Genomic DNA, 12,137 nt, shown 5'->3' on the forward strand with positions numbered 1-12,137 from the left:
GTGTAATGTTTTGACAAAAAGGTATTGAAGAATAAGAGGTATTGAAGAATACCAATACAATACAAGAATACCAATATTGAAGAACACCAATACAAAAAGGTATTGAATAATATGAGAAATAAAAGTATACATTTCCAATACGCCATCTTGAGTGCCACATACTGCAGGCAGGAAATTATATTTTATCCATTCATACAAGTGTCCAAGAATCTTGAAAATTCAAAGCCGTGTCAACCGACCTCCAGTAGCAACACCACGGCTGCCACTCCCTCCAACGAGCACGATGTGCACAGACCCGTCAAACGCTGCCTGCAGCTTTAATGCGGTCTGTCACCCTCTACTCTTTCCTTGGAAAGGATGTTATGCAAATTACGTTGCACAATTTGTTGCACACCTGATGGCATTTACCTTGATGTTCTTACCACCTCCCTATCAGAAGTAGAGAACAAGCTATCTGACCCTCTCTCATTATTCAACCTTGCACAGAAACAAGACCTATCTGACCCTTGGTTGGCTGAGCTGAACATTCCACATTGTCTCTGGGCTGCAGATTGTAATGATTCTGGTCACATTAAATCTACTACTCCCATTGAAATCAAGCTGGGCCCATCTACACCCATATCACAGCAAAAATAATACCCTTTTAGACCAGAGGCAAACCAGAGGTCATCAAACCGGTGTTACAATCATTACTGAAACTGGGCAAAATTACACCTGCGTCCAGTTCTTGTAACACTACCATTTTTTCCAGTAAAGAAGCCTAACAAAAAAGAATCGAGATTTGTGTAGGATTTCAGGTCTGCAAATGAAGCGTTGGTTTCAGTTACTCCAATTGTTCCAAATCCCACAACTGTACCATCCTCCATTACCTCTGACGCCAAAGTTTTTTCCGCAGTAGATCTTTGTTCAGTCTTTTTCTCTGTCCTCATTCACTAGGAAAGCCAGTACATATTTGCTTTCACATATGAGGGACAGCAGTATACATGGACAAGATTACCTCAAGCTTTCTCTTTTCTCACAAACTTTAAAAAGGGATTTGTTTGATTTAAGATTTGTAGGAAGTTCGACACAATTATTTTGATGATTTACGCCCTTACTCACAAGATAAAGATTCACACCTGAAAAATCTGGGTCATCATCAAGAACCACATGAAAGCTGCCCTCAAACCACCCATGTGGAAGGGCTTGTTCCAGGTCTTGCTCACCACATAAACCATCGTAAAGTGTCAAGGTCACCAGGCTTGGATCCATGCATCTCACACAAAGAAAGTCCACCTGGGACTTGTGGAGGAACCTACTCCTGTGCTTGACTCTCCTTGTGATAACAGCGGTCTCAAGCAGCTCTTTCAACAAACTGCACCAAGGGGAAGCTTCGCCTTGGAAGGTCTGGCCCCCAGCACCACCACAGGCCCAAAGTAGTAGTCCAGAAAAAGATGTTTAACTAGTGCTGCATGATGAATCTAATTACAATGTCAGCCTGTGCAATTATATAACCGCAAAAGGGTGCGATTTAATTAAATGATAAAATGTGCACAAGTGAACGTCTGTTTGTGTGCAGTCTGCATATCTACGCCCATCATTAAGAGATGACCAATCAGTCTGTTAAGGCAGTGAAGCATGCGCAGTCTACGGTCACATGACCATCCGGTGTGCTGTGTGCAGACCAGAAAGAAGGAAAAAATGGATACTGATGACAATGAGCAGGTTAACGCTAATGAACTGGTTGCAAAAAAAACACAACCTCTATTATATGGTGATATTTTGGATTCAAGCTCAGCGACATTGAGCAGAAAGAGGTACTATGTAAAACATGCAAAATGAAAGTCGCTACATGTCGCAGCAACATGACAAATTTGTATTATTTGCATATGTATAACTTTATTATATCACAATCGCAATATTGTCCACAATAATCGCAATATGACTTTTTCACCAAATCGTACAGCACTAGTTTCAACAGTTCTCATCGCGTGCCACGACCTCACCCTGTGCACAGAACAAACCGCTCAACTCATGTGCTGATGCAGTGCCACGTGAGAATGTTAAAATGCAAGTTAAACTGTCAGTCAAAAACACTGTTCTGGTCACCAACCACGTTGATTTGGGAACAGAATACCTTCAGGCAGTTTGTCCTTTTCCTTCTTATAGGCTTCTTCCTTAGCTTTTTTTTGATAGATGCCATCTTAGCAACAAGCTTCCTTCTCATAACTGCTTTAAGAGCATCCCGCAAAATAGAGGGGTTAACTTCCCTATTATCATTTTCATTTCAGGGTTAATACTCCTGTCTGTGTCCCTGACCAAGGCAACAGGAAGAAATAACTGGAGTTGGTGACCAGGGTGCTGCATGGTGGCTGCCTGCTGCTCCTATCTACATAGCTAGGATGGGTTAAATGCAGAGAGTAAATTTCATTGTATATATGTACAAATGACAAATAAAGTGTATTCTATTCTATTAATACAATATTTAACCCCCATAATGTTTTTTTTCTCCTGCGGATTTAATTTAACTTTTAGATAAACTGCACAGTGGTCCAACACGTCCGCTTCTTCAATTTCACACTCACTTACTCTGTATAGGTCCTTTTTATTCACCAAAAAAATAGTAAATTCTGGCATAATGTATTAGGCAGGGTCCAACATAATTGATGGCCCGGGGCCAGAAAAAGTTTATGCAAAGCAATCAGAATCATGGGTAGGTCCCTTTAAATCTCTCCCGACCTCGTGTCATTCATCCATCATACTAGTACTCGAAAAAAATGTCCATGAAAGAAACATACGAGGCTACGAAAAGAAAGAGGGGTTTTCTACTTTTGTGGAGGCAACAATACTCCCGGGTAGAAAACAGCGATCTCGGTATATTTTGTAAAGTTTGTTGGCGATTCCCTGAAAAGGCTGATTAAGGGGGTTCGTTTTTTAAAGACACTGACAATTATCGAAAACATGCTCTCGATGTGCACGACAAAAGTAGAAACCACTTGCAGTCTATGCTAGCCAAGCGGATGGCGGATGACCCATCGTCAGGCCTGCTTAACATCTGGGTAAGACGGGCAAATACATAATACGGGGGAGGGGGGGGCTAAGAGTATATAGTATGTTGCCATCTTACGATGCTGTGATTGTAATCATACCCAAATCCTCTGTAACAATACACATTGCCATCGAAACTCAAGTTAATGCTCACGGCAATTGGCATCTGAAACCAATCATTTTGAGTCATTATGCCACTGTATTGGCACAGGGGGATCTCACTGTATAGGCACGGGGGGATCTCATTGGCATAAGTTACATCTCATTGGTGTGTCTTGACCTGGGAAGATGCTGTTGAGAATCTGCAGTTTGTTGGAATACTTCCTCCACAGGCGCAGCACGTAGTCCTCCCAGCGGATCATCTTTCCCAGGATCAACATGACGGGGATGGTGGGCAGGCCAATGAGCAGGAACAAAGGGTCTGCCCGCTCCATCACATCCAGTCCTTCTTTATGGCCCACCACCTGGAAGGCAGGGGGACAGTGAAAATCAGTACGCAACAAGAAATATTTGAAATCGGTGCCATTATCTGATCGAAAAAATTCAGTCAAAAAAAAAAAAACCAACGTCACAGAGAAGAGGAAAAGAGAGGGAGGACAAGGAAGTGAAAATAAGAGGGTAGAGAGGCTGGTAACCACAAAAGCATGCTTTAAATTTTAACGATATGAACTCAATAACTTAAAAAAAATGCAGGATGACTACTGCTTCATTTGGCTATATCTTTGCTAAGGTGCAGGAAGCATCAATGAGTTTAAATTGTATGCTCTGACGAAGGTCTGACAGACCAAAAGCTAAAAATAAAGTGATATACTGCATAGATCTAAGTGTGCGGAAATCTTCTATGTACATTTTGAAAATCAATTAAACACAAGGCTCTAGAAGAGTAAAGGCAAATACAATGCAACAAGTACTGAAAATAAGTTCACAATTCCTCATAATGGAATGATGGTCAAACCTGCATGACAGTGACGGCTCCATAGGTGACAGCAGTCCAGTAGATGGAGCCCACCATGATGCCTGCTGCAGCAAACGGGCCGGCCTTTGATATGAGTCTGTCGGCCAGGTCCAGCACATACACCACAGGACCTGAGGAACGCGGAGTGAAGAGACTTGAATTTACTGCAGCCGTGTAACTAGCCTACAGCCGAATAGACACGCTGAATATTTTCAACCATACTGCAACTAAAGCAAAATCATCATGCATTGCATGATGATTTACAAGTCATTGGGTAAAAGCTAATTTTGGCATTCTCTTTTGCTTTTGTGGAGAAGGGTAGTATTAGACAGTAAAGTAAACAGTAAAGTGTTGGGTTATTTGACCAAGTGCTCACTACTTTGGTTACACTCTCTTTCTTGTATGTATGCTTGTCTGTGAAATCAACAGGTATGGTGGTTGGTGGTTATGAAAAAGCAACATTCATGTAGTAATGTAACAACATGGTGAATATACAATGACCAGCTGCTGCTGCATGTTATTTTAGAGCTGCAGAGGGCAGACGGGCAAGGCATCACCATTTCACAGTGTGTGTCCAGCAGGGGTCATGAGATGTCTGCCTTCATGGTGGTGCCGTCAGCATGCCCACCAGCTTTCCACTTTAACAGCCAAACGCTGATAAAAGTTAGCTGCAACAAGGAAGATGTCCCGCTTTGGCAAGAAAAAAGCCATCATCCAGAGGTTGAGGCTTGGGGGAGTGAACGGGGAAAAAAAAAAGTTGGCTGGAAGAGTAGTGATACTGTGTGAAATTCACACTGCAATCAAAAATTCTCTCTGTTCCCGTTTTACTCATTCTGAATTCAATAAATTGCAATGAGGGAAACATTAATTCAGGAACAATGTATGCTGATGTAAAGAGAAGCAAACAAAATATTGCCCTAAAATGAAATTTGGCTTCCTCCTTGAAACACCACAGTGCTCAGAAGCATGAGAGACATGAGGTTGTACTGGAAATCCTTTGGGGCTGGAATGCACCACAAGCCTTGCGAAATGTAGCAATGAGTTTTCATCCATCATATCAGAAAAGCCATATCTTCATAGATGGAAGGTCAAAAAAAAAAGAGAGAGATTAAACTGTAAGCTAGTGACATGAGCCTCTGACAGCCGCATCTACTGCCCATCTTTAACCAACTTGCTGTCTGACACATCAGGAACAGGACCTAAAGATTAAGAAAAAAAAATTTTTGAGCAAATTCTCTGTGGCATCCTCGTTTCTGGCAATCCAGGGTATCTCCAGGGAAATCATACAATATTTACAGAAAGGCAACAAGATTTTCTCCCTCAGACAGGCCCATCTAGTTCCTATTAATAACCACCCCAGGAGTCAGTGGGAGGGAACTGGGGTGGAGACACCGGAGGGACAGCACAGGGGAGGTGACATTGGGCCTCCATGTGTTGAAGTAGACCAATCTCCTTAAGTGCAGCTTGGAATCTCCCGCACAGGACATATCTGGGACTATACAAGCACTGATTAGACTTACGCCAAAAAATAAATAAGTTTCCAAGAACTTAAGGGGAAAATTCACAGATGGTTTTGTGTATGTGTAATCAGTACTGAGGATTAATGTAGTCGACTGAAGCAGCAAAGTCCGTACTATATTGTCAGAGAAATCGGCATTCTCCTGCTCAGTCTTTCCCACAGCACCTACACACATGCATTGCGCGTAAGCCTCTGTCGTCCTCCAGAAAATCCTCTGTGCTAGTTAGGGTTGCAAAGGGTTCAGAAAATTATCTGAAAGTTTCTAGAAACTTCCCGGGAAAGTTTAGCTCTGAAGTTTTGTTTTTGTTTTGTTTTTTAAAGCAAAAGTAAGCCTATAACAGGGAATTTAAATGTAGTGTAAAATATACACAAAATGTGATTCTGGCTCTTGAAGTATATTTTGGTAAGAACAAACCCACTTTAATGGAAAATAAATTAAATTTCAATGCTGCATGCAGCGTTGAAAGCATTGATTGAGCTTCCCTCATATGTGTAGTGCATTCTTCCATAGCATGTTCAGATAACACATCGGCATGCCAAATAATGGGATTTCATTAAACTAGTTGCAACCTCCTGCATGCGCTGTGCAATCTTCCACCACAAGTGCTGTGCATGCCTCAATCGCATGCACAGGTAATCAACTACTGCAGGGCTATTGTGGCCACATGCACACTACTTGGTTTGAGGAAAAGGACCACATGCAATCTGCTAAGTTATAGATATTAGTGGGATACATGTTTAATAAATTTATCTAATAAAATCCATCCATTCATCCATTATCCAAACCGCTTATCCTGCCCTCAGGGTCGCAGGGATGCTGGAGCCTATCCCAGCAGTCATTGGGCGGTAGGCGGGGAGACACACTCGACAACCCGAAAGGCCATCAAAGTATTCATAAAATACTTTTGTTTAATACCAACTAGCAATTACTAAAAAATGTGTTTAGTTCCTTCTGCTAGAGTACAATAATGTAGGTTATGGTTTGATTTAGCATGCTTATTAAAGAGTTTCCATCTAGCAATCTAGCCTATTTCCATTTTTTTCTTATTCATTTCATTCCTTTTTAAATTTAAAAGGCAATTTAATCCAGTTGTTTAGCTAACTGCATCTCCTTGCATGGCACTGCATTTGCTTTTTCTACAAGCATTTTTGGATCTTAATTTACAGAATAATGCCCCGTGTTCTAGCTGATATGTTGAGACATTTTACTCCAGCCAACATAGAAGCAAAGTCTGTGTACCTCTGCAAATACTGTACAAAGTCATATGTTGAGAATGCCACAAAGGGGGCGTGAGGGTAGCGTAGCGGTCTATTCCGTTGCCTACCAACACGGGGATCTCCAGGTCGATTCCACATGTTACCTCCAGCTTGGTCGGGCATTCCTACAGACACAATTGGCCGTGTCTGCGGGTGGGAAGTCGGATGTGGGTAATTGTCCTAGTCGCTGCACTAGCGCCTCCTCTGGTAAGTCGGGGCACCCCCCAGATTGGCAGAGAGGGGGTGGAGCAGTGAGCAGGGCGGTGCAAAAAAATAAATAAATAAATAAAAAAGAGCGGGGTAATTGGCCAGAAAATGTATTTTTAAGAAAAAAAAATAGTAAGAATGCCACAAAGATGCAGCAGCATATAGCCAAATCCCAAAATATAATCAGGACTCAAAACAAGCAACCCCAGACACAAGTTCCTCTACTTCCGTTCGTAGCGACACTGGTTCAGTGATATCAGACACCCTCTCAACAGGAACAACTCCTGGTCCTTCCGGAATCAGGCAAATTTTCGACTCAATGAATGATGAATGTTTTGCCCGAGCAGTGTATGCAGCCAGCTCACCTCTGATGCTTACAGAAAATGTGTACTGGAAGAGACTTCTGAATGTTCTTCACCCAGCATATACATATCCCTCCCAGACATGCTTTAGTCACTAATTTGCTAAACAGAGAGTTTAACAGTTCAAGATAAAGTCAAGCAAACCATTGAGAGAGCGGACTGCTTTGCAGTCATCTCTGATGGTTGGTCAAATGTATGTTTTGTTTCAAACTGCAAAACCTTCCAGAAAGTATCATATTTTGTCACATAGCATCTAGCAAACTCCAAGCATTGCTTCTTCTTTTTTTTGTCTCAAAACTACATTTTAAAATTCAATGGGTCATTGCTTGGTCTGACCCTTCAGGACAGCAGGCCTGATCTGAGCTGCGGTTTTTAAAGTTGGTGATATTTATAGTGCCATCGTCCAACTGAACACAGCTAGATTCAAAATCAGCATGGGTGGACATTGCTAATGTATTTATTTTGATCTCTCAGGAAAATCGAACAAACCTGGCCAGATTGTTAATACAAAGAAGTTGAATACTTATCCAGTGTTGAGGTTTCTATTTAATTCTGGACATCCAACTGCTTTATTTCATTATGCCATTATATAGCATCATATTATATAGCATCACTTCTACAGGAGAAGAAAATAAAACCATTTAAGCACATTGTGATTTTGCAAGACAGCTAAAACAAAAGGTATTCATCAATGGGGGTGAATACTTTCTGAAGACTGTATTTCACCTCAATATTTTCCAGATAGGCTAGTCTGTGAAGGACAAAAACAAAATGACCTTGCAGTATATAAAAGGTACTTCCATGCAAATGCCACGTGGCTCATTCACATTATTGCAATGATATTCTTTCAAAAGAGTTTATCATCTTTAAGACGAGGACAAACCTACTAAGCTCAACAGTGACAACCACTAATAGTTCCTTTTCGTAAGCTTATTCTTGGAAACTGATGCTAATAAACCCAGTTCTGACAGCTACAGCTAAACAGTTTAAACCATCTAAATAAATTGGACGGTTTGATTGGAATGAGAGAGTACATTTGTCTGTTTGTCAAATATGAAAAGAGCAGGTGCTTCTCAAATTATTCTTGAACACAAAGGCTATTTTTGGGTTAATGGTGCCACATGCTCTGTACAGGTTAGAAATAAGACCAGTTTTTTGTTGTTGTTTGGACAGCCAGGCCGACTTGAGGTGGATATATGTGAAATACAGCCCACAAATTACATACAAATCCAACCGATGGTAGCAGCATGTTTACAACTTCAACACATGAACACCAAATAAACCACAGGAAGTTAGAATTCTTTTCCGGACAGTACTAAAGACAAGCCAAGGTAAATGATGGCAGTTACCTTGTCTTATTTTGGGGGAAAGGACAGAGAAAGCGCTGAATGTTTTGTACGCTTCCGCTTCTCACTGCACAAAGACAAATATCACGCTTTCATTTTTTAAGTAGTTATGAACGAAGTGCCCTTTTGTGAACTTACAAGACCCTTTTTTTCCAGGGCCCTGCTATTAGTACACCTGTGTTTGCCAACCCAATTGATTTTGCATCGCTTGAGAACATTAATCTGGCATATTTTGATGACAGCGTCGGAATCCCTTCCACTTTCTCCCTGGCTAAGCACTACACCATCGTGGCCAGGGGGAAGTAGGTCGCTTTAATGGTCACTGGCAGGATGAAGAGCTGAGCAATTCTTCTCAGCCACTGGCAGCAGATTCCGTAATTAAGATAATTAAAAGGGAGGGACGAGGGGAAAGAGCATCTTAACTCCTCTACACTGGGGCATGCAGGTTGGCACTCTGTTCCAACTGGCTTGTTTACTCCCTTTAGGCAGAGTGGCAGTAAAGGACATGCAGCAAGGACACACTGTCCTCAGATTTATACTGCCCAGCCAAACTAACATGATAGGCCAGCTCTGCTCTGTAGCAGGTGCTGTTGGGAAGAAGTCCACTGTCAAACATAGTTAGCCTGCTCTCAGTACTGGGAGCAGTGTAGTGAACCCCCTTCTCTCCTGTGCCACCAGTCACCCAACACAATCAAAACACAGTCCAATACAAAAGGTGATATATGGCTCAAAATCCTCCCTTATCTGAGCAATGCAGCAGTCAGAGGGCTAGCCCTGGGAGGCAAACATGGGCCATGCCTGTCAAGATGGCTGATGACAGCAACCCAGAAAAGATATCTACATCAGCTCCCCCACTGCCGGTCCTGTCCCCGCCTGTCTATGGTGCTGCCTGCATTACCCAAATTTAAAAACGGTTGTCCTTGGACATCGCCAAGGTGTGAAATGACTGTGATTCTGATAATTAAAGTTGGTGTAAACACTGCAATGTGAAGCCATTGAGGTTATGGTCACAGTGTAAACCAATATCTACCCAAAAATCGAAGGCTCAAACTTGCTTAAGGATGGTGAGAATTTGCTCCCTAAATAACTTGCAAGCCATAAATGCGATATGGCATTGTTTCTGTATGTCTGTAATACAAACAGAGCAGCAGAAAGGGTAAGACTGCAGCAATGATGCAGCAAAATAATCAGCACTGCTAGCTCCTGCTAGCTTTGAAGTGTACTGATGCAGAACTAATCCCCATTCCTAGCTTACATCTAGGAACTGTCACACCTCACAGGGTACAAATAACATCCCCTTTAAGAGGTGGGGTGATGTACTTTCCTGTCTTTATTACCTAGGACAACTAAATAGCAATTACCTTGTTTACCAGTAGTATGCATCTTGTTATATACCTCTAGTATAAAACAAGATGCATACTACTGATGCCCTCATCTTGATGCAGTATAGATAGGGTGGTATGTGCGCCATGCTTGTTTACATATTTTGTTCTTATTTCTATTTCTTATTTTATCTTTTATTTCTATTTGTTTCTGTTTTTCTTGTTTCTGTTTGTTTCTATTTTCTTGTTATCTTGTAAGTTTTTTGTTTTTTCTTACTAGAGCATGAGTGTCTGTAATAGAACCCAATTTCCCCTTGGGGATGAATAAGTATTCTGATTCTGATTCAAAAGGCAGTCGTAATACATGCAGACCTGGGGTAATTTGGTAATTTTAACTTTGTCGGGTTCTGAGTGGGGATCGATCAACAACCCATCTGACCTTATCTGAATTGTCCAAATGTGGTCAGCTCAAATCATCTGGTACTCTAAGCAAGATATGAAGAAAAAAAATAAAGCTATTGTATTAAGCTCTGCATGTAGTTCCCCAGATGCATTTATGTCTGCCAACATTACCAGAGACACATCAGAAACACATTCTGATCTTTTCTAGATCTAAAAACATTATTCATCATTAAGTTTAGTTCTTAGACTTTGGAGCATATGTTATGTTAAAGTTAAGGTGAGACACTGGGCGCTGGATCGACTGGAGGATGGTTAGGGTGGGTCAGACACTGGCCAGGGAGACAAGCCAGACTGCTGATCTGGAGCACCCGCATCACCGCTCTCTGATTGGTCAGCTGTTAGGGATATTTTTGGAAGGCTGGGTTTTAGTGATTCATCAGCAGAGCAGCAACCCCCACGCCACTTGTCTCCTCTCTGCTCTGTCACTATCTAATGACCCCCCCCCCCACACACACACACACACACATCCACACACCCAGCACCAATGCATGGCTACCTCACCCCCGTCTGTCATTGCAAGTAGGAAATGGAAAAATTCTCCCCCAAAAGAAAAGCTTACCTGGTGAACCCCAGACGCTCTGTGCATGGCACTATTCACTTTGTATTGGTTTCCTTTCCAGAGGCTGTCAAATGACAATTACTTGCAGGGGAGGAAACTTTCCTATCCTCACTTATCACTTACAGTCTGACCACTCCGTGTTGGCTTGAAAAAACAGAACTGGACTGCCAAATGACAGTTTGGCAGTCCAGTTACAGTTGTTACAGTCAACAGTTACAGTTGTTACAGTCAACCTGCAATAGTTGACTGTAAGATGTACAACCATCGTCCTTGCAGTATTTAGATGATGTATTCATTCCCTAATATATCAGTTGATTTCAACATCCTTTAGTGAGCTAGTCCATCTATGAAAATGACAATAGATTCAGACAGTATTGGTGCTTAAAGATAGAGTATATCAAATTAATTCAAGCTATACACAGTTTTCACAGTGTCCTCTGGAGGAGAGCTGGCCAACACAAAAAGTGTTAGCATAATGCATTCACTCTATCCTGTGCTAGTTTACCCAAATGTAAACTCTGGTAAACAATTCTCCTCAGTTATGCAAGAAGCTGTCCCAAACTTCTTGCAAGTCATCCTAACTAGCCAGCTCCATCTTGTTTGAGCTTCCCACCTTATCTTCCATTTAGTCTGCCGTAGAGTGAGTGAGAGAGAGAGAGAGAGAGAGAGAGAGAGAGAGAGAGAGAGAGAGAGAGAGTTCTATTTTATGTTTCTCCCTCTCTTCTAATTATCTACGGTCCTTCAATCCTTCCCTTCAGACATCTGAAGGATTACCAAAGGATTGGTCCAAACTCACCCAGACCTCATTTAACAAGGAAACACAAAACTCGGTGCTCTCTTCAGCAGAACCTGATGTGCGGCCTACTCATTCATCTTCTCAGGTCTCTCAGTTGTAAAAACTGAACAGCTATCAAAGACTTTTACTCACAACTAAATCAAAAAGACAACAACCCTCAAGTTGCCTGTATACAAGCCTCAATATGATGATGAGTGATGGCAGAATAGGCCCACACCACCATTCTCCAAGGGCTCCATCATTCAGCAGATCAGCCACAGACAAGAGGAAGTTTCCTTTCCAAATAAAGCATTGGCTCATCCATCATGCAGTTCTACTCCTGTTG

General features: G+C 41.8%; 1 protein-coding gene across 1 annotated transcript in view; it reads right to left on the reverse strand.

Moving 5' to 3' along the window:
- The window catches only part of marchf5 (membrane-associated ring finger (C3HC4) 5), a 55,089-nt gene that overhangs the window by 10,249 nt on the left and 32,703 nt on the right, over window positions 1-12,137 (reverse strand). The window contains exons 3-4 of the mRNA XM_056292220.1: window positions 3,983-4,113; window positions 3,308-3,491 (exon numbers count right to left, since the gene is read on the reverse strand). Of these exons, the coding sequence (XP_056148195.1) occupies window positions 3,308-3,491; window positions 3,983-4,113 (315 nt within the window). The remainder of the gene's footprint in view (window positions 1-3,307; window positions 3,492-3,982; window positions 4,114-12,137) is intronic.

The sequence above is a fragment of the Lampris incognitus genome, chromosome 13 (genome assembly GCF_029633865.1).
Source record: "Lampris incognitus isolate fLamInc1 chromosome 13, fLamInc1.hap2, whole genome shotgun sequence".
Taxonomy (NCBI): domain Eukaryota; kingdom Metazoa; phylum Chordata; class Actinopteri; order Lampriformes; family Lampridae; genus Lampris; species Lampris incognitus.